This window comes from Syngnathus scovelli, chromosome 4 (assembly GCF_024217435.2).
Source record: "Syngnathus scovelli strain Florida chromosome 4, RoL_Ssco_1.2, whole genome shotgun sequence".
NCBI classification, from domain to species: domain Eukaryota; kingdom Metazoa; phylum Chordata; class Actinopteri; order Syngnathiformes; family Syngnathidae; genus Syngnathus; species Syngnathus scovelli.
In genome coordinates this window covers 8,156,947-8,179,293 of record NC_090850.1, presented here as the reverse complement: position 1 = coordinate 8,179,293, position 22,347 = coordinate 8,156,947, and the positions used below count along the sequence as shown (strand labels likewise).

The window sequence follows — 22,347 nt, the reverse complement described above, 5'->3', positions numbered from 1 at the left end:
AGTATCTCTAGGTGAAAAGCAGAGAAGGGGATGTGGACAACCCACTGGACATTCTTACATTTTATTAACCGCACAACAATACACTGTACATGAAGCAAATCAATCATGTGACAATCGATTAAAATATTTTGTATTGCTGCTGAGCTTGCTCAGTGACAGCAAAACTAAATAAATCTACGTTGATTGTTTTTTATTTATCAAAAAGGCTGCAGTAATACGCGCAATTACGGAAAACAATTCAATTCATTTGAGAGAGGAGAGGCTTGGAGAAGCTTGATACCATAAGCAATTAATTGAGACGCTTAACATGGAGAATTAGTCAACTAACTTAAGTCACTTAAGTTAACCATAAAAATAAGATATCTGCATTAATTTTCGGGATTGCTTATCTCAGTTAGTGTCACAGCAGAGGCTGATCACAAGTCAATCACTAAGCAGGACATTTTTCACACTTCAGACAAATATGAGGCGTCAGCAAAATGTGTAACTGAACTTGAATATATAAGTGATTGTGAATAATTATCTTTACCATCATTTGAGCATGGGGAAAATGAAGACAACTCCAAACTATGTAAGTACTTATGTTGTCAAATTACGGTATTGAATTCAGCCACCACATGAGGCAGATGCAGTGATGGAGGAGGCTGATAAAAATAGCATTGTTCTGAGCTGCTGTCTTCATGACGTACGTAGGTTGTGCGAATGACGCAGAGGACGCACTGATACCCGGTTTGAACAACCAGGGCGCCTGAAACTCAAGATGAATCTACAAAATCTGATTTCAATCAAATTTTACGCCACTGCTACATGGTTCGAATCTTACTTTAGGGGGAAAAAAAATAAACAGTAGTTTATGTTATTCTGCTCTTCATATATCAGAAAATAATTCTGGATAAATTCTACTTGCGTTAAAAAATGGATTTGGGATATTTAATGACCAGGCCGAAATTGCAGTTTCCTGCTAGCTAAGGCTGTGGACATGCAAACCTATGGTGACAAACAATGTGGAACCTTAATGCCATTTCAAGCGATGCTGGTTTCGATATTTCTTGCTAGGCAAGATATATTGACAAGCAGCATGTTCTGCGGGTGCAAAAATGTATTGTTGTACAAGTATGTCTCAGTTGTATGCAACGGAGTAAAAACACCCAAATGCTCTCAATTACTGCTCCTTATTTGCTCTAACCTAAATAAATGAATGTTTATTTTTTAAAAGTCAAGGTTTTCCTTCATGTTCTCAAACAATAAAATAATTTGAAATTCTACCTTGTGTCTTCAACTAAAATATCAATGTTTCTGTTATAATTAATGGTCTAAGTGTTCTGAAATAAAAACATACAGTTTGTGTCAAATTATAATTTCACTGAATGGATACTTTGACACAGGGATGAGCAACTAACGGCCGCACATTGATTGGCCATTCACTTAATTAAAAATAACTACAAATCCCAAGACTTTAAAATAAAATAAAAATAAAAATATGCTAAACATTTGTGAGAAAAGTGCATTGCCTGTAGAGAAACCTAGAAAGTAAGGGTGCATAGGTCGATCGGCCAGATCGCTATGGAGCTAGTGTGAAGATAAGTATATGATATGTGCACTGATGATAAAATATGTAAAAGCGGGTAAATTAAAATGCTCGAAGTGCTTGGAAAATGTGTCAAAAGAGAAGGTTATATCATTTAAGGTGTATTTTCAGACCTGGAGCCGACAGCAACTTTGGATCCACTGGAGTTGAACGTGACGTGTGTGGCGTTGGTAGTGAACCGAGTAAGGATGCCGTCCGGATCACCATCAGGAAACGTGTGAATCTGCACGGTGTTATTCGAACTTGCTGTCACGAGCTTGCCATTCTGAATACAGAACATGGGCCATCTGATCAAAACTGTTTGATGAAAAGCAACCACAATCGAATTTTTACAGCATATTGAAAATGATCATTTGGAAAATTAGCAACCTTGAGTGCCAATGAATAAGCTTTTTCGCCAACAGTGATGAACCTTGGATCGTCATCATCTAGATTCTCCCATATCCGAACATCACCATCGTGTCCACAGGTCACAATGAACCTGAGAAGAATCAGAAGTGAAGCTTTTATGCTGTGTGGACTGCAACTGGTCAAAATGGAAAATGATATTTTTAACCATGCTTAAAAAAAAAGTTCCTACTGATCTTTTTCATTTATTGCTTAGGTTGACGCTCACCTTGCTTAAGGAAACAGGGCAATGAAATAAACACATCTGTTATTTTCCTATGTCAAATTTTTGAGTAAGAAGACAAAAAATAAAGTTGAAAACTGAATATCTTGTATATTTTCTTGCGTGAAATTTATTTTGGCTACCATCATTTGCAGCATGTAAATGTTGTTGTTAAAATTGAATAATTGGGATTGACAACAAAGCATCAACAAGCAGTAACAGTGCTACATAAATTTGAGATCTGTACCTATGTCTAAAAAATGTGAAAGATCAAACAAATGTGTGGAGAAGTTTTCAACTGAGAGTAATGTCACATCGCGTTTGCTGTAATTTTATGATATAAAATACGTAAAGCTGACTTACTTCCCAGTGTCATCGAAGCAGACTTCTGTGTGTCCCTCTGAATGCCCGTAACGCATAGGCTTCCTTTCACAAGGCATTTTGACAAACTAATAGATGAGAAAAGGAGGAAAACAATCAAATCTTGTTGATGTATTATAATAGATAGTACGTTACTGTCCATAACATTTTGTTTGTGAGTTAAGCTAACAAAGAAGCCGGGGCTAACAAAAGTCAAGCGATTATACAGCAAATTCAACATAATGAAACCTTATTTAGGATCATTTTTTGATGATCAAACTGCCGATTACCGTTTTCTGGAAACTTACAACTCTGCCTGAAGACTACTCAATGTTGATCTACGACTCCTGAATCTCCCGCGTTTCGTTGTACACAGGAAACCGGCGTCGAAAGTCCCGCCAGCTACGTGGTGACGTATTATCAGACACGCCCACTTTGTTAAAGCGACGCAGAGCCGGAAGTAACAAAAGGTGTTGTTTAAAAAAAAAGAAACTTTATTGTAGTTTAGAAAACCAAACTAGACAACAATTATTCTTTGCATATGTCAGACAAGCTACGTATTGCCAGGAGCATCATGTATAGGTCTTAAGTACACATATGAAATATAAGTACAATTAAATATAAGGTACAAATATGGAACCGGAAGATTGCAAACAGTATTGATGTGTAAAACCACTAAACCGCTGCTTGAATGAAAATAATGTATTTTGATGGGATGTTTTACCTCAAAAGTGGATTCTTCTCGGGCAATTCACTTTCACGTCCAGAATGAACAAGTAAAGGGAGTTATATTTCTCAAATGAACACAAAAACACTTATTTTAAACAATTATACTTAAATCGTTCAAAATATTCAATCACTTTATCCACATGATGGTTTATAATTGGATCAATGTGCAATTTGAAAGTCATACTTGTCACTGAAGATAACTTCTTGTAATGTACATAATATAGCTAAACAAACCAGAGTGAATTTTTAACATATTTGTGGATCGTAAATTTATGATAGTTCCAAATATATTTCAATAAACCAAGATACACCACAAATAATTGAGAACTGGAATTTTTGCAGTCTGTTCTTATGTGATTTAATCTAATGTCCAGACAAAACTTTTCATTTCGTTGATTAATGATTCAAGTCACAATTGACGTGTGTATTGTTGATATATGTACTGTGAAAATGTCGGGGGCAGGCACTACAGATTTCTTTTCTTCAAATGTTAAAAGTCACACCTGTGTCAACATCATCTATGATGAGTGAATTCTGAGATATTCACTCATCATTTGCAAATACGATTGTAGTTATAGAAGCTGGTGAGCATGGTTGCTGCTGAAATGAACAAATTTCACGTATGTGTACCTATTTTTCTTCACATTCACTTGTTTTTGCCTGCAGTTTGGAGTAACTGTAATAGATGCAAGGTATGAGAAATTAATCTTCACCCAAATGTTGTGACCTCTCTTTCACAGTCTGTCAAAATGATTGTTTGCTCCAATAATAGGAATTCCACCAGCACAAAAGAGATTGCATCTCATTTGAGAGCAACCTGCATGAGATGGGCTGTTTCTTTTTCTATGGGTGGGTGAACATGAACCACCGTTTCACACCTGTGGCCCAACAAAAGGGATCAATCAAATCATCTCCCTGATTCACATGAACTCAAACCCTCCAATTACTACATACTGCTTTGTGATCACAGATACTTTAGTAGTCATTTAGGGAAACAGAAGATGGAGAAAAAATTTGCCAAAATGAAGTAGATTAACAGTAGAATTACGTCATTTACGTCATCGCTGTGACGTTCTCGTCCTACCGCGGGCAGATGGAAGAATAGAGGCTCGCTCCCCCTTGGCCCTGTCCAAATACCTGCACTACATGAAGTGTACAGAGTTGACACATCACTATTGATGCACAGCTGTACCGGTCAAAGTCCCGCTGCCCTTTCCTGCAGTACATCACAACAAAACCAGACAAGTTTAACATTAAGTTTTGGGTGGCTCGTTATTTGAAATCCAAATACAAGTCAAGTCAAGTCAAGTTTATTTGTATAGCCCTAAATCACAAACAGTCTCAAAGGGCTTCACATAGCCAAAATTGACAATTATTCTCAAAGCATCCCCTGATCATAAGCTCCCAAAAGGGCAAGGAAAAACTCAAAAAAACCCTGCCAGGGGAAAATGAGAAACCTTGAGAAGGGACCACAGATGGAAGGATCCCCCTTTCAGGATCACCAGGTTGTAATGGATGCAGAGAGTGCACAAGTGATACATAATATGAAAATCAATGAAAAAAAATGGATGTCGGAGGTGCCCTCGATTGTCCTGGCAGTGTCCTCAAGGGGGCCGAGCCGCAGCTCCCCCATCCCGAACTGGTCCCCGAGAATCCAGCCAGCCGCTATCAGCTTTTGAGCCACCTAACCCCCTCCCCAGCCGGGGAGGAGGTGGGCAGAGAGAACAGAACAAACTCCGGCCAAATCGGCCATCACAAGTTAGTTAAAGGCCATCTCATAGAAATGTGTCTTTAAACGTGTCTTAAATGTTTCTACTGAGGTAGTAGTTCTAATATCCATTGGTAGGGCATTCCAAAGCTCTGGAGCCCGAATAGAGAATGCTCTAGACCCTGCAGACATTTTCTTGGCCCTCGGTATAACTAAAAGACTAGCGTTTTGCGAACGAAGGTTACGAGACGGAACATAAGGAACGACTAGGTCGACGAGATGTGAAGGCGCTAAGCCATGCAGTGATTTATAGGTTAGTAGAAGAACCTTGAAGTGACATCTTAAATGGACCGGGAGCCAATGTAATTTGGCTAATATTGGGGTAATGTGATCAAATTTTCTTGACCGTGAGAGCAGCCTCGCAGCGGCATTTTGCACTAACTGTAGACTTTTGATACTGGATTTAGGAAGACCAGAGAATAATACATTACAGTAGTCCAGGCGCGACGTGACGAACGCATGTATAATAGTTTCCGCATCCCCGGTTGAGAGGATAGGACGAATTTTAGCAATATTACGAAGGTGAAAAAACGCAATCCTGGTTATATTCTTAATGTGTTTTTGAAAGGAGAGCGTTTGGTCAAATATTACCCCGAGATTAGTTACCGTATCACTCTGAGTGATAGTACGGTTATCTATAGTTATAGTGGTTTCCTTAAATAAATGTTGATAACGAGTAGGACCAATTATCAACATCTCAGTTTTATCCGGGTTAAGACGAAGGAAGTTGAGAGACATCCATTGCTTAATCTCCGCAAGGCACGCCTCGAGATTACAGCAGTCCTGTGGATCTGTCATCGATAACGGCATATATAATTGGGTGTCATCCGCGTAGCATTGAAAACTAATATTATATTTACGTATTATGTCCCCAAGCGGAATCATATAAATATTAAATAAAATCGGTCCGAGTACCGATCCCTGTAGGACACCACACGTAACATTATAAAGCTCAGAGGACGTATTACCATGGACCACTCGGTGCGTCCTGCCTGATAGATAGGAATTGAACCAGCTTAGTGCTGACCCTGAGATACCAACACAACTTTTAAGACGCCCTAATAAAATATCGAAGTCTACAGTGTCAACGGCAGCACTAAGATCAAGTACCGTAATTTCCGGACTATAAGTCGCGTTTTTTTCATAGTTTGGGTGGGGGGGCGACTTATACTCAGGAGCGACTTATATATGTTTTTTTTTCACAAATTTTTACTTGATCATTAAGACATCACTTACAAGTATAGTTGACCACTTCCCATGTTATTTTTAGTATAGTTGATCACTTCACATGCTTTTATTTCTTTATCTTGAACATATTCAAAACATAAAAAATAGAGAAAACATCAAATAAAGCAATTAACACTTTAAAGCACCATATCCAAGTCCACTGTCTGCTGTATGTACACTTGCTCCATTTTTGCTCCTCTTATATTTATTATTATTATTTATTATTATTTGTTTATTTATCATTTATTCAACACTTATTTATTCATTGTTAGTGCCTTCTTGTTTTTTTTTGTGTTGCTTGTATGCATATGTGTACTATCTCACCGAGGGATAGTGGAAGTGTAATTTCAATCTCTTTGTGTGTCTTAGTATATAAAAAAATATATCGACGATAAAGCAGACTTTGACTTTGATAAAACAACCAAAAAAAATTATATTTTCAGACGAAAATGGATGAGGGCGCTCTAAATTTTACCGTTGGCCATGACTCATCAACTGGGTGGGCTTAAGATAAATGGCACCAAAAAGAAACTCATATTTTGCAGGTTACAAACTTCAAGTTGTAAAATATGCAGCTGAAAACAGTAATCGAGCAGCAGAAAGAAAGTTTGGAGAACCGTGATGTACCAATGGATTACTATTTCAAGTGACGTCAGTAGCGCGGCGCGCCGGTTGTTTACATACAAACGTGCCCACACAAGGACTACCGGCATCATTAGCGGTGATCATTTCTAAGTGACACGGAGGACAAAGAGTTTGAAGGAATGAAGGATTTGGAGTGACATAGAAGGTTTGAAAAACTATTATGGCTTTTACGCACGCCCGGTCTCTACTGAGTCGGGGGCCGGCGCTCGGCCGAGTGGCTGTCCGCGAACGGTGCGCGGGGCTCGGACATGGCCATTACGCACGCCCGGTCTGTCTGGAAGTCCACGCCGCCACACGCTTGGAAGTTTGTTTTGTTTAATAAAGAGCCGTTTACCAAACCTACGTCTATCCTTGTACTTTGTTAACGCTACAATATAGTTATATAGTAGATCTGTGGAATAAAGACGAGGCTGACGTCAGGGCGCACGCGCGGCGATGTTGACAAAGGACGAGGAATTTGATCGATGGATTTAATGGAATTAAAGTGCACGGATGGTTTGATAATATTATTGGCTTGTATTATAGTTATTTAAAATATAGTTTATCTATCGTTATATGAGCCTGTGGAATATTTTGAAGCGCAAGCGCCCTCAGCCGTGCGCACCCATTGTTGACAAAGAACGATCGATGGATTTAATGAATTGGAGTGACATCGATGGTTTTATAAACATGTTATTCATGTAATAGTTGTCCTTAATCACTCTATATGTTACGTCAGGCCCGTTCTCAGCTCTTTGTTTGTGTTTGTCACGTTAGCATACCTATCGTTTAGCCTGTTGTTGCTATCGTTTAGCCTGTTGTTGCTCGTTCATGACTGTTTTTGGTGTGGGATTTTGTCGAATAAATTGCCCCCAAAATGCGACTTATACTCCGGAGCGACTTATATATGTTTTTTTTCACTTTTTGGGGCATTTTATGGCTGGTGCGACTTATACTCCGGAGCGACTTATAGTCCGGAAAATACGGTAGTACCAATACAGACGACGTATTTGAATCCATAGCTATGAGGAGATCATTAGTCACTTTAGCAAGTGCTGTCTCTGTAGAATGATTAGCTCTAAAACCAGACTGAAAAGAGTCATATCGATTATTAGCGACCATGTAATCAATAAGCTGCTGTGCTACTACTTTTTCGAGAAGTTTTGCTATGAATGGGAGGTTTGAAACTGGCCTATAATTACTGAGACAGTCCGGGTCAAGATTTGCTCGCTTAAGTAGTGGTTTAATAATAGCGGTTTTAAAGGCTATTGGCACTATCCCAGAGGAAACAGACAGGTTGATTATATTTAAGACGGACGGTCCTAAAATTGGAAATAATTCTTTAAGTAGTTTGGCTGGAAGCGGGTCGAGTAAACATGTTGTTTGTTTAGCCGTACTAACCAATTTTGTAAGCATTTCAAGGGACACGCTTTTAAAATTTGAGAGGGTTATTGCATGATCCCCAGCGCTAGTAACCGGCGGAGCGATTGGCATGGTATTCTTGATCTCGTCCCTAATGGACTCAATCTTTTGAGGAAAAAATTTCATAAACTCGTCAGCTGAGTGGAAGGAGCTATCGGGGGTCGGCTGGCGCAGAGTTAGCTTTGCCACTGTATCAAATAAGTATTTAGGATTGTTTTTATTAAGATTAATGACTTGCGAAAAATAACGAGTTTTTGCTAAAATAAGCGCATCTTTATATTTATAATACGTATATTTGCAAGGTCTTCCAAGTAGGGAGACTGTCTGACCATGTGGTGATGAAGCTGATGTGTTCTGAATGTGAATGCGCTATGAAATCAACTTACATTTGAAATAATTAGATGTCAGATCAACCATCAGTGCAAGCACTCCTCTATGATGTTTTGACTGTGACAGATATGTAGAAAGGAAAAATTCGGCTATACTGGCTATGTTCTGAACATTCAGATGCTGAGTGCTGAAATGCAGGTCACACAAGGACATCTCGCTTTCTAAGTGGTAATTGTAAATATGTTTGAATTATTTTTTATGACTTGTAATTTTTTTGTTTTTCTGTATTATGTTTTAAACCGCAAATAAAAAGCATTGTGAACAAATGATGCCCAACTGTAATGCACCAGCAATGAATCAATTTAAATCAAAGCGTCTGTTATACTTAAGCTGCGATTGGCTGGCAACCAGTTCAGAGTGTGCCCCACCTAGTGCCCGATGACTGCTGGGATAGGCTCCAGTTTGCGTGCGACCCTCTTGGGGACAAGCAGTATGGTTAATAGATGGATGGATGTTACCCTTAAGGATAATAAGCCAAATGTGTTCCGGTTGGAATTACCTTCAAAGTCAAAGTCAAAGTCAGCTTTATTGTCAATTTCTCCACATGCCAAAGACACACAAAGAAACCGAAATTTCGTTCCCCCCTATCCCACGGTGACAAGACATGGCTCACAACAGACAAACAAGTAAACAAGTACAACAAAAGCGTGCTGAATAAATAATGAATAAATAACACAACAATAAATAAATAAATAAGAGGAGCAGAAAAAAAAGGAGCAAGTGCGCGTACAGCAGACATTCCCGAAAATAGCGCAACAGTGCCGCACGCTACGCAGAAGGGGGTAGCGAGTTCAGGGCCCTAACAGCCTGGAGAAAGAAGCTGTTGGCGAGTCTGGTGGTGCGGGAGCGCAGGCTCCTGTACCTCTTCCCAGAGGGCAGAAGGTCAAACAAAGAGTGAGCCGGGTGACTCACATCTCTGGCAATCGAGGTTGCCTTGCGGGCGAGATGGGAGGTGTAAATGTCCTTCAGGGAGGGGAGCGAAGCACCAATAATCTTACTAGCCGTATTCACTATGCGCTGCAGGGCCTTCAAGTTCTGTTCAGTGCAGTTACCACCCCAGACAGCGATGCAACTGGTGAGGACGCTCTCAATGGTGCCACGGTAGAATGTAGACAGGACTGCCTGAGGAGCACATGCACGCCTGAGCTTCCGCAGGAAGTACAGGCGGCGCTGAGCTTTCTTTGCCAGTGACGAGGTGTTTGCGGACCAGGAGAGGTCCTCACTGATGTGCACCCCGAGGAACTTGGTGCAGCTCACCCTCTCCACCACAGCACCGTCGATGATCAGCGGCAGGTGTGTTGTGTGACCCTTCCGGAAGTCAACAATGATTTCCTTGGTCTTATTGACGTTCAGCAGGAGGTTGTTGTCCCTGCACCACGTGGTCAGAAGGTCAACTTCCGACCTGTACCGAGTCTCGTCGCCCTTCGTGATGAGACCCACCAGAGTCGTGTCGTCAGCAAACTTCACTATGCGGTTGTCGCTGTAGGTCGCAGAGCAGTCATGCGTCAGCAGGGTGAAGAGCAATGGACTGAGCATGCAGCCCTGGGAGGCCCCCGTGCTCAGCGTGATGCTGGCGGAGATTTTGTCGCCAACAGGCACCACCTGAGGCCTCTGACAGAGGAAGTCCAGTAGCCAGTTGCAGAGGGAGGTACTGAGGCCCAGCTCGTCGAGTTTGGAGATGAGTCGCTGCGGCACAATGGTGTTGAAGGCAGAGCTGAAGTCCACAAACAGCAACCTCACATATGAGTCCTTTCTCTCCAGGTGGGTGAGGGCCGAGTGGAGGGCAGAGCAGATGGCATCCTCAGAGGACCGCTTGGCACGGTACGCAAACTGGAAAGGGTCAATGGTGGGGGGGAGAACGGACTTGATGTGCTCCATGACCAGCTGCTCAAAGCACTTCATGATGATGGGCGTCAGTGCCACAGGGCGGTAGTCATTGAAGCAGGACGGTGCAGGTTTCTTCGGCACGGGAACGATGGTGGCAGCCTTGAAACACGAGGGGACGATGGCCTGCTGCAGGGAAACGTTAAAGATGTCCGTGAAGACACCCGACAGCTCCCCAGCGCAGTCCTTCAGCGCTCGACCCTGGATGTTGTCAGGGCCCGCCGCCTTACGTGTGTCAATAGCGGCAAGCGCCCTCCTCACACCGGCGGCAGAGAGGCGCAGGGGCTGCTCGTGTGGGGGGGGAGTGGTCTTCAGCGGGCAAGTGCTGTTCTGGGCGTCGAAGCGAGCAAAGAAGTGGTTCAGATCGTTCAGCAGACGGACGTCGCCCTCACAGCTCCTCGGCGCGGGCTTGTAGTCCGTGATGGTCTGAATGCCCCGCCAAAGGCTACGTGCGTCCTTGCTGTCCTTGAAGTGGGTGGAGACCTTGCACGAGAACGCCTTCTTCGCTTCTTTGATGCCTCGGGACAGGTCGACCCTCGCTGTCCTCAAGCCAGCCTCATCCCCCGCTCTGAAAGCCTTGTCCCTGGCCCTCAACAGTCTGAGGACAGCCCCCGTCAGCCACGGCTTCCAGTTCGCGCGAGTGACGACGGATTTCGAGCAAGTCACATCATCGATGCACTTCGTGATGTAAGAGGTAACAGAGTCAGTATACTCCTCTATGTCCGTCCAATCGTTGTAGGTGGCTGCCTGCTTAAACAGGTCCCAGTCAGTCGTGTCGAAGCAGTCACGAAGTGCATCGGAGGCACCCTCAGGCCACACTCGAACCCGCCTCCGAACCGGCCTGGATGCCTTTACCAATTGTCTGTATGCGGGCAAAAGCAAAACGGTGAGATGGTCAGAAAGCCCCAGATGGGGGAGGGGGGTGGCTTTGAAAGCTCCCTTTTGCGCCGAGTAGACTAGGTCCAGGAAGCTGTCTCCACGTGTCGGAAAAGGAACATACTGGTGAAGCCTCGGGAAAACAGACTTCAGGTTGGCATGATTGAAGTCTCCAGCGAAGATGGTGAAACCGTCAGGGTGCGCTGTTTGCTGTTCACTGACAGCCTGGTACAGTTCACCAAGCGCCGCGATCCTGTCTCCTTCGATGTTGGAAGGCGGGATGTATACCGCGACTAGCAGAATCGCGGTAAATTCCCTCGGCAGATAAAAAGGGAATTTTCTTTTCTTTCTGGGTTCCCAACAGGGGAATAAGGCAAAATTACTTGAAATGGGTATGCTAGGGTTAAAATGTCAAGATATATGTTTATCATAGCAAATATTAACTCTAATGGTGCCTATGGGTTTTGCAAAGTGCTGTATGTACAGTATGTATGTACGATATGGTACGATACAATATTGACTATTTCCTGTGCTGGGAAAAGACAACACCATGTGTTGACTCTCCACTCACTCATCAAGTTGTGCTGCACCTCAGGGGAGAATTTGATCTGTTCAACAGGAAGTCCTCCGTTGGCAGACAGCTGGGTGTCTAAAAAGTACATCAGTGAAATCTAATAGCATACAGGAACCAACAGAGGACACTTATGCTATGTGCATAAATGTCTGACTGCTGAGTGATTTAGGTAAAACATATTGGATTAACCAGTCCTCAATGTGCTTACAAAATGCAAAATACATACATTTAAGAAAATCAATAGCACTGGATACTACCTTACACATTCTCAGTCATCCCCAGTTACAAATTTTTTAACAAGCACATTTGGAAAAGAGGGACAAATGGAAAGTTTAGTCACAGCATGAGAAGGCATTAAAAACTATATGACATTGCCAAATTAAGCACTCTATTTCACTATTGCTACTTTATTAATCTTTTGTATTTATATTTTTCCCTTTTAACAGCTGTTTGGAAGAGAGATGAGCTGAATGACTCGTGAATTACAGTCCCATCATTGGGTAGGAAATGGTATTTTTCCATGTCCTTGTTTCTGTATTTGCTCCACTGAAGCCCTGAATGTCCTTTGTAGAGAGCAAGTTGGATTGTTTGAGCGCGAACGCAGAATTTTCCAAATCATTAGCCTGTCGATCTCTGGCAATGCACAGCAGTTGTCACATGAACAAAATTGTACGTTTTTTACGGCACAAAGCTCAGAAACAGTAATACCACAGAAGCATCATAAATTGCATTTATTTGATTTGCGCATTAATACGGTGGATATCGTTCAAGATGTGCAGGACCATGACATTGATTCCAGAGTATTTGAAGGGTAAATATGTCCACCATGTACATGGATTAAACTAATTTATAACTCAACAGGCCCGAAGCATCTTTGAATATCAATTTAAAAAACATGATCGAGGCGAGCCCCTCATGTAACAAGTAGATAGCCAAAAATTGGATGATGTATAACGTCATCTAGTGGCTGTAGAGGATAATGCATTCCCTTTTTTTCCTTTGCCAGTGATTAAAAAAAAAGTATTATAAAAAAAAAAATCAATCTATCAATCAGTCAAAAGAGTCCGATACAGATAAAGGTTTAGATCGTTATAATGTTGCCCTCAATTCGCCTCTGAAATATGCCAAAAAATCTACAAGGCACACTCGATCTATAACCACAGTTTCCACTCAAGCCCCGGGAGAGAGATTTGGTTTGGGTTTTCAGAATAATTAAGATTCAAAAGTACTTCTGCTAAGTGCTACGGTGTAGAGGAGTACCACGTTCAAGCTGATAAATAAGGCAATTCACATCAGAATATTGTTTTGAATCTTGTAAGTACTTTTGTCTTCTGACCCTTTGTTGGCCAGAGGGAATCTGCATCTTTCCAGTTGAAACTTGCAAGATGTCACTGGCTCGTCGGGATTTGCACCATAATTAGTTTTTCTATTAATTAAGCGTAATGTACATAAAAGAGTTGAAGCAGTTGATTACAGTGGGTTTGTGTTGTGCTCCTACTGGCAGTATTGTTAAGTAGATAACGGATTTCACATATTTCTGTCAATATACACACCATTACTCAACTGAAAATAAAATGTATATTTTTACTCCGATCCTCAGTGCTCCTCTGTCAAAAACTGCACTAAGGCAGTTGTCAAGTTATAATTACCATGAATATTTGAAAATTTGAATATTTGAAAAATACGTCCAGGCCTGAAACAACATGAAACAATTCAATGGAAAAAAACAACAACATATAGCACATGTAGGGCCAATGTCTCTTTTGCTTTGGATAGTCACACAGCACAAGCCCCTTGACACTTGATGTGATACTGGCCGAGGTAGTTCCTGAGCTGAGAAGGTAGTGGAAGGTTCTTTATCCCCTGGTAGGTGGTGCAGCTGCAGATCACAGCCCTGCACAAGTGCTGCAGGGAGAAGGGAAATGTTCTGGGTAGTGGCTGGGAAAGGAGGGGCTCAAAGAAGAGACAGGTGGCCGGGTCACTGTAGTGTCTCAGCAACCCCGTCACACTGCTATCCCGGTACATGCACGGGTCGCGCACATCAAAGCTGAAGCGCATGCCATTCTCCTCAATGCGTGCGTGCAGGGATCGGCTGTACCGACGAAAGCTGACGGAGAAAAGGAATTCATCCTGAGCGGAATCTCTGAGAAGGAAGGTTCCTTCCGGCTGGCCTTCCAGGAGTTCCTCAGCCTCAAAACGGTTCAGAACCCCCCAATAGCAGGAGCTGTTGTTTATCTGCAGGAGATCAGGGACCAGTATGTGGCCGTTGCTGTCCTCTATTTGCTCGTGTGGACAAATAGTGTCCCAGTCCTCTTGAGTGAGGCTTCTAGGATCAGGGGAGCAGCAGATCTCCTCCCAGGAGATGTGTGGGGGGGATGGGGGATGTGGTGGGGAGTTGTTGGCTTTCAGGTTAGCCTCCAGGTCCATGTGGGCACCTGAGTGGGTGGCATGGTTTTGAAAAAGGTCCCAACTGTGAGCCAATTCAGATTTGGGGGAGAAGGGGCACTTGTCTTGCATGAGCTCTGATACGTGAATCTTGCGTTTGGACCAGAATAACACAGAGAATGGACGTGAGGTTCCCGCTAGATGGTGATGATGATGGTGGGGATTATGCGAGCGCAAGGGTAAACACTGTCCCACAGCATCCTGGAACTTCTGCCGCAGAGAGCGCCTGGACATGGCCTTTCGGCACACAGCATCAATATCTTCCCCGAGACTGCTACAGCTACACTTTCTCTCTCTTCGCCTCCTCGGACAGGAAGTGGACCGTACCCCAAGTTCCTCTGACCCCTCCACCTCAAACCCTCCAGGACTGGAACCCTTGCGAGAGTTCCTCGACCGCTTCTTTCCTCGCCAAATGTAACTATCGGCACTCCAACTGCGAAGGCCACATTTGGGACGAGTGTCCGAGCATCGGGGCTTCTTCTCAGACATGGCTGCTCCCTCTTCGCTCACTGTCATATAATTGAAATTAGAAAACACATTTCGGAAAAATGAATGATCATTTAAGTGTCAACAATTCAATTTCTGTTAAATTCGCTTTTTCTGTACTGTACAATTAAATTGCTTACACAACCGAACTGCACTTCTGTTATGAAATCCTATTATTCATCGAAACCTAAACTTTATTAGCTCATTACCATTTCACCCTGACTTAAAAATAGCAATCGTACTGCACAGGGCGGCTAATTAAAAACGACAGAGTTTCCACAATAATATCTCCGCCGCAACTGAAAAGAATAAGTGTGCCTGCTAAATGGACAATATAACAACTTACAGCATTTTAGGAAACTACAATTGGTGACTTCTGCTTGTGGCCCTAAATTTGGAAGAGGCGAGTCTCTAAAGGATAGCAATCTTGCTTGGAAGATCATTAACTGATAAAGTACAGCACAAATATAGCAATGCATAAGCCTATCACTCGCTTAATAATTCAAACTCTTTAAATGGTTCTTAATGAACTTTTTAAAATCACTCCTCTGGGTGTCAAAATTCACTTCCTATCCGGCGCCCTGGTGATCAAATCAAATCAACAAATGCTGACAAAAACATCATCTCTTATTACACAATGTAATATTGCACTTGCTTCTAATACTTTTTGTTCATTACTAAAAGCTTCACAAGAAGAACCACTGTGATTTATTTGGTTAGCAATATCTCTGATCAGGCCGTAAGCACCAGTTAAAGTCTCCAAAAGAACAACATACCTTAGAAACAGTGTCACAAATCCAGCTCTTCACCCATGCTAGTTGTCTACACATTAACAGACATGTGTGACCAGCTTGCAACCTCACCGCTTCTGACAGATGGCAGATTGTTGTACATCCTATAACATCACTGTGTCAAATCCCACTGGGGGCAGCAGTTTCCTCCGCTCCATTGTGGTGTCTGAAGTGAAGAGGTGGAGCGGTGTCAAGCTGGAGGAGAGATGGGCGGAGTATTAGAAGAAGGTGAGATAATGAGCTCAGGTTGATACTAGTTGCCTCATATATATATATATTTATTCTTATATATATATATATATATATATATAAAAAGAAGCAAATATCCTAAATGAACCTCTGATGGAATCTGGGCCAAATATGGCACGCCGACGCTAAAGCGAGGAGGGCACGCGAGTGATCGAGCAAAGGAAATAGTGGTTTATATATATATATATATATATATATATATATATATATATATATATATATATATATATATATATATATATATATATAATTAAATATATATATAATTAAATATAATAAATAAATATTGAACTTAATGCCCCAGAGCAGACAGGGCTAGTCTTTCTGCAGGAGAATCCCAACTGTTGTTTATTAATCTGATTTACCAGCAGCCTGTTTAGACTTATTACCTGCTTAGAAGTTCAATTAATTATTTAGTTGGATAGAGGAAACAAAATAGCTTCTAACAGGCTTCACTTAGTGACTGAATTATCATTTGGTTTCTCATTTAAAATGCCAAGCAAGTGCTACTGACAAAACACGTGTCATTCATGGTGAACCATCTACAAACACAGAATGACTTTCGGGTGAATATAATTCATGAAACAAATCTGTCAGACACAAAATATTACTGCTATTGGTTTTGTGTGTGTGTGCGCGCGTAAAAGAAACCCATCAATAAATCTATACCAAGTCTGATATATCTGATTATGTCGTGACACTCAACTTCCTCTTAACTGAATATTTAATGCGCTTTGCATTACCACAGTGGCCAGATAGATGACAACTGTATTTGTTCTTGCAATCAACCTAATCAATTCCATACAGAATCTATGATACCTTCAGGAACTAGAATTACATCCGGTCAGTCAATACAGGTCAAGTCAAGTGTGACTTGTTCCCTAAACATATCATCCCATTATTAGCACGCTTTGTGCTGCCAGTCACAGAATACAATTCCATCTTGCACAAAACTGCAACCTACAGTCCACAGACAAATGGAAATAGACTCCCCTCCTCACAATGTAATCTCAGTAAGTGTCCAAAGATTATAGCGCAAAGTTTAGTCCAGTTGTAGAACCAGTTGGTGATATCCTTCGGCCCATTAACCTGCTGCAGCCAGGACTCGACCGGGGGGGACATATTAATCCACATTACAGAGGCATCGATCTCATGTGCAGCATGGATGATATTAGCTTTCATGAATAATAGATGCAAATCTGACTGAATGGAGACTACTCTGCTTCATTTTATTTTTTTTACATGAACTCTATTTCAGATTACATTGATAATGGGGTTGTAGGGGGTGCAACTACAAAATACATTGTGGCAGGTTGTTTTCATTTTGTAGCTCTTGTAAAATATTTTCCAATCTCAACTCATATTTGGTTTGTCATTTACAGGACATTTGTCAGGCATTTTTGGAAGGCAGGTTACATGAATTCCGTTTGATTTGGCCAGTCGGCCAGAACCCTTGTTATGTAATAGCATATGTTGTATTATATACCATTTTAAACAAACTTCCCAGTAGGGTCATTCAAAATAATTTTTAACAAATGATCATACATTTGTAGGTTCTGGGTGATACTCTAGTTTAACCGCAAATGAAAAAGATAGACTCTATGTTAATATCCTTTCATGTCGCTTGACAACATCTGGATGTAGTTAATGATGTTTGGTGATTTCATCCCTTTAAATCCAGTCAAGCAGTGACCCTCCCTTTGGTTTCTTTTCTGTTAACTGAGGTCATCAGGTTGTAACAGTACTATATCACTAATACAGTAGTTGTTGTCACTACTATACTCAAATTTATGTTCAATTTGTGTTTATTCCATATCAGTATCTACTGTTACAAAGTGTGCTTGCGAGAGAGAGAGAGAGAGAGAGAGAGAGAGAGAGAGAGAGAGAGAGAGAGAGAGAGAGAGAGAGAGAGAGATGCAGAATTCTAATGTGAATTGCATAGATGGTAAATTGAATCAGTACAGAGTCTGGCTCCACGGATCTCATTTGTTTCCATTGATCTTTATCCGAAGACTCCACTGACAAAAGCAGTGCTGCACCTCTCACTGTACAGCAACGGGGTCACATTACATGCACCAAGAGAAGTATTCCACCTTTATTTATCAGTGTAGAAACCTGAGACGTGTGTCATAATGTAAACTCATTGTATTCTCTTTATAAAAATGTCTTTGTAGAGCGTCATGGTGTCAATTATGATTATGGTTTGTTTTTTGGTTGCATCTTCATAATAGTTGCTCATCCTATGTGGGTTCTGTTTGGTTTTCAATTTAATTATACTTTAAGGCTGACTGTGGTCCAAATGTGATTGTTCCATTGTTAATTTATCACACATCTCAATTTGATCACTGCTTGACATCATTCGTTCTGGTAAACAAAATACTCATATTAAAGTCAAGAACAAATCAACAGTGGAATGCAATTAAATGAGTGAGTATGGTTGCTGAGGAAATAAAAAAAGCCAATGTATTTTATAGGATTTAACTCACACAATTTTATTAATTGATGGAAAACACCATGATGTTTCCTATGAAATATATAGCAAGCTGCCCTTTAGGCTTTAAAGGAAGCTTTGACATTGATGAAGATAGATGAGGAGTGACGGTGATAACAATAATAGAATTTCCAGTGGGTGCTGCTGTTTAATTTCAGTTTTACATTTTAGTTTGTATTAAAAAAATTAAAAAAAGGAATTAACATAAGCATTGTTAGGTTCAGGAAGACATGGGGGGAGAGAGAGAGAGAGAGAGAGAGAGAGAGAGAGAGAGAGAGAGAGAGAGAGAGAGAGAGAGAGAGAGAGAGAGAGAGAGAGAGAGAGAGAGAGACAGACCTTGATCGGAATGAGCAGAGATGACAGTAAGGGGAGTGGACAACATCATGTGTAACTTTCTCTGCATTTAGTAAACTGTCCACAATATCTTGATATCCTGCTCTTCACTGGAAAAAAAGTGAAGGGAAAGCCATTCAAAACCATTCAATGTTTTCCATCTTCCTTTTAAACATTTAACATTATAATTGTATTAATTTGGATTCTATATTGTGTCATATATAAAAACTAGGGTTAAGGTGTGTCAGGCAGGCAAAGGCATATGTATGAATTTACCAAGACGCTCATTTCTATTGTTGTCTTCAATTGTACCAGACTGTTCAAAGATCCGTGTAGAGTAATTAAACTGTGGAATAATCATCCGACAAAGACATGTGAGCTGCTGTATTGACTTTTGTCGTATTATTCATGTCTCCATCTTTTCTGCTGCCCGTAAGTATCCAGAGCAGTCATTCCCTCCGTCACATTAAAGACTGTAACCCAAGCCAAGGCCAGTCACTCAAATGGAAAACCCTTATACTCTATACTCCCTTAGATATAGAGAATACTTCGGTGACTGATAGGGTGTGGCATAGTGTTACATTTCAGTCTATCTGGGACCTTTGTAGCCCTCAAGATAGCTGATGTGCAGTTATGTTGTCCAGCATTGTTTGTATTATGGTATTACGGTATGTATTCGTGAAGAATTACAAATTGTATACATATATCAAAGTCAAAGTCAAAGTCTGCTTTATTTCTTCACGTCAAGACACACAAAGAGATCGAAATTGCGTTTCCTACTATCCCACGGTGACAAAACATATTACATATTATATATATATATTATATTATATAGGTCCACCGACAACAAAACATTCAAGTAAACAATACAAAAAGTAAAAACAAGAAGGCACATACAATGAATAATAAGAGCAATGAATAAATAATATATAAGAACAACATGGTTGAAATGGAGCAATCATGCATACAGCAAACAGTCAGAATATAGCGCAAAAGTACAGGAGGAGTAGTGCAAGGCAGCCAATGTGGCCCAAAAGGCCAGGACCTTATGCAGCCGAGGGTGGAGGGGGGAGAGAGTTCAGGATCCTAACCTGGAGTATGAAGCTGTTGGTGAGTCTGGTGGTGCGGGAGCGCAGGCTTCTGTACCTCTTCCCAGAGGGCAGTAGATCAAACAAAGTGTGAGCGGGGTGACTCACATCACTCACAATTGTGGTTGCCTTGCGTGTGAGAAAAAAAAAAACCTCTTGAATCTTGAAGATGGGTGGTGTATATGTCCTTCAGGGAGGGGAGTGAAGCACCAATAATCCTACCAGCTGTGTTCACTATGCGCTGCAGGGCCTTCATGTTGTAGTCAGTGCAGCTTCCACCCCACACAGCGATACAACTGGAGAGGACGCTCTCAATGGTGCCACGGTAGAATGTGGTTATGATGGCTGGTGGAGCACTTGCTCGCCTGAGTTTCCGCAGGAAGTACAGGCGGCGCTGAGCTTTCTACGCCAGTGATGCAGTGTTGGTGGTCCAGGAGAGGTCGTCACTGATGTGCATATATACATATATACAGTGATCCCTCACCACTTCGCGCTTCACTTTTTGCAGATGCACTGTTTTTTATTTATTACATCCACTGGGGCGGGACAAACCAAAGAAGGAGTAATAAACATGAATCCGCCATGTTTAAGACGACCGCTTTGTATATTACTTGGTGAGACTTTTGTTGTCCAAACAACTCAAGGATGCCAAAGTGGAGAGATCAAAATGTTCCGTTGTTGGACGCATCAGTGCTGCAAACCTCAAGCTTTAATTATGAACTCTTGATTCATGGTTCCTATTTTTCTTGTATTACAGGTTGCAACCCAAATATTCATGATCTTAACGTGACTTCAGTTATGCCGTGCATGAAAGCGTTCATCTCTTTGCTGACATACAATCCTTGGCAGCCTTTCAGTCTCCCATTACACTACTTTATTGGTCTGATCACATCCTGTGTGTTTGCTGACCTCTAATGCATGCAAAAATACTAGGTGGGGTGTCTGTGAGGATTTTGTATTTCTTCAGACGAGCTGTGTGAACATTCATGAAGCTGAATAAAAAAAAAAAATCAATAGCGGAGACTGGAGAGAAGAAAATTCCAGTAACTGCGTGAGTGTGTGCACTCAATAGGCAACTTCCGTATGTCAAACGACAGATAGCTTTTAGCGGCAGATTTATTTCACCTCACTTCACTATGTTTTGTAGCAGTTGTTATCGTCGTGTTTAACTCATTGAAATGTCACTTTGTCTTCCAGGATGATGACTACGTTTGGACTGATGGCACGGTTGAGGATTTTCTTCACTTTGATGTCGGATATGTTGAGCCCAATCGTACTTCGGGTGACTGTGTACTGATGTTGGAGACTAGCAAGTGATAAAATCATTGAAGTACATGAGTTTCATATGAATATAATGCTGTAATACATAAACTAGACTTTTAAAAGTAACTGTAGACTGACTACTAATTTTGAAATAGTACCTAGTAAAATACCTAAAGTGCCTTTATTGTCCTCAGAACTGAGAGAATCGCCGGTCTAAAACCTGTTTGACGATGACAGAGCAATGGTAATACGGAATTACTTTTTTATGATCAGGTTAGGGTATGTGACGTGTTTATGTTCTGATTGTGGGTTTGGTCTGATGTGCTATGAGAACGTTCCATCACTGCCAACTCAACATATAAAAGGAATCGTCATCATTGATATTGTCAGTGTCAAACATCACGACGACATCCTACTTTTCACATTCAATTGCACGTGGCTTTTTCAATACTACTTTGGTTTTTCATTTCTCTTCTTCAATACAGAACTTCTGTGTTCTATGAGTGCGTGTACCATTTGTTTTCATAGTTACAAATAGAAAAAAACAAAACAGATTTTGACAGTTACATATTCACAAACAGTCTCAATCATCATTTACGTAGTAGTGTTTTAAAAACAATAATGTTTTCAATATAGATTTCAACTCCACCACCTATTTTATTGCTTCTGCATCTGTAAACGTATCTATATTCATCAAGGTGGAAACTCGTTGACTCCGTTTTTTTTTTTTTTTTAATCCACATTTAATCCACGTTTTCGATATTGCAATGATGTCGAGAAGTTTGTCTAATGCTTTAACATAGTCCCGTATTTTTCAAAGTTGGCATTTAATTCCTGCTGTTGAAATGGATTATGGACAGTTTTCTTTCCTTATTGTGAAGTTATTAAATTGATCTTCCAAGTAGTACCCACATTTGTCTCAGTTTGCGTATTTCTCCACTTCATCCATCGTTTTGATCAGTATTGGTTTGGTGTTTTCTGGGGATGATCCTTCCGGCTTTCCGAACATTTTACAATTTGTCGTCCAAGTGCTTTGTATTTTCCCTTCCTTTTCAGTTGGCAAGCTCTCCATGCAATGGTTGCAATTTGCTTGTTGAGAATTTCGTTAATGTCAACATTTGATCCTGTTTCAGTCGAGCAATTTTGTGC

General features: G+C 41.2%; 2 protein-coding genes and 1 long non-coding RNA gene across 5 annotated transcripts in view; 1 reads left to right on the top strand and 2 right to left on the bottom strand.

The window, feature by feature from the left end:
* wdhd1 (WD repeat and HMG-box DNA binding protein 1) overlaps positions 1-2,995 on the bottom strand; it is a 17,437-nt gene extending 14,442 nt beyond the window's left edge. For 2 of the 3 annotated variants that reach the window (XM_049718159.1, XM_049718161.1), the window contains exons 1-4: positions 2,867-2,995; positions 2,562-2,647; positions 1,958-2,069; positions 1,702-1,853 (exon numbers count right to left, since the gene is read on the bottom strand). In XM_049718159.1, coding sequence (XP_049574116.1) covers positions 1,702-1,853; positions 1,958-2,069; positions 2,562-2,638 — 341 coding nt within the window. In that variant the 5' untranslated portion in view covers positions 2,639-2,647; positions 2,867-2,995. Of the gene's footprint in view, positions 1-1,701; positions 1,854-1,957; positions 2,070-2,561; positions 2,648-2,848 lie in introns of all 3 variants that reach the window. The other variant, XM_049718160.2, reaches the window with a different exon arrangement.
* LOC137840246 (uncharacterized) lies at positions 2,940-22,347 on the top strand. The gene is made up of 3 exons (XR_011086774.1): positions 2,940-3,028; positions 12,499-12,552; positions 21,133-22,347. It is a non-coding gene; the product is annotated as an uncharacterized lncRNA (long non-coding RNA).
* Positions 12,803-14,999, bottom strand: socs4 (suppressor of cytokine signaling 4). The gene has a single exon (XM_049718162.2). It carries the CDS (start codon positions 14,984-14,986, stop codon positions 13,829-13,831), a length of 1,158 nt encoding a protein of 385 aa, XP_049574119.1. The 5' UTR covers positions 14,987-14,999; the 3' UTR covers positions 12,803-13,828.

Coding starts and splice junctions, on each gene's coding strand:
- socs4 (XM_049718162.2), bottom strand. CDS start 14,986: ATGTCTGAGAAGAAGCCCCGATGCTCGGACACTCGTCCCAAATGTGGC.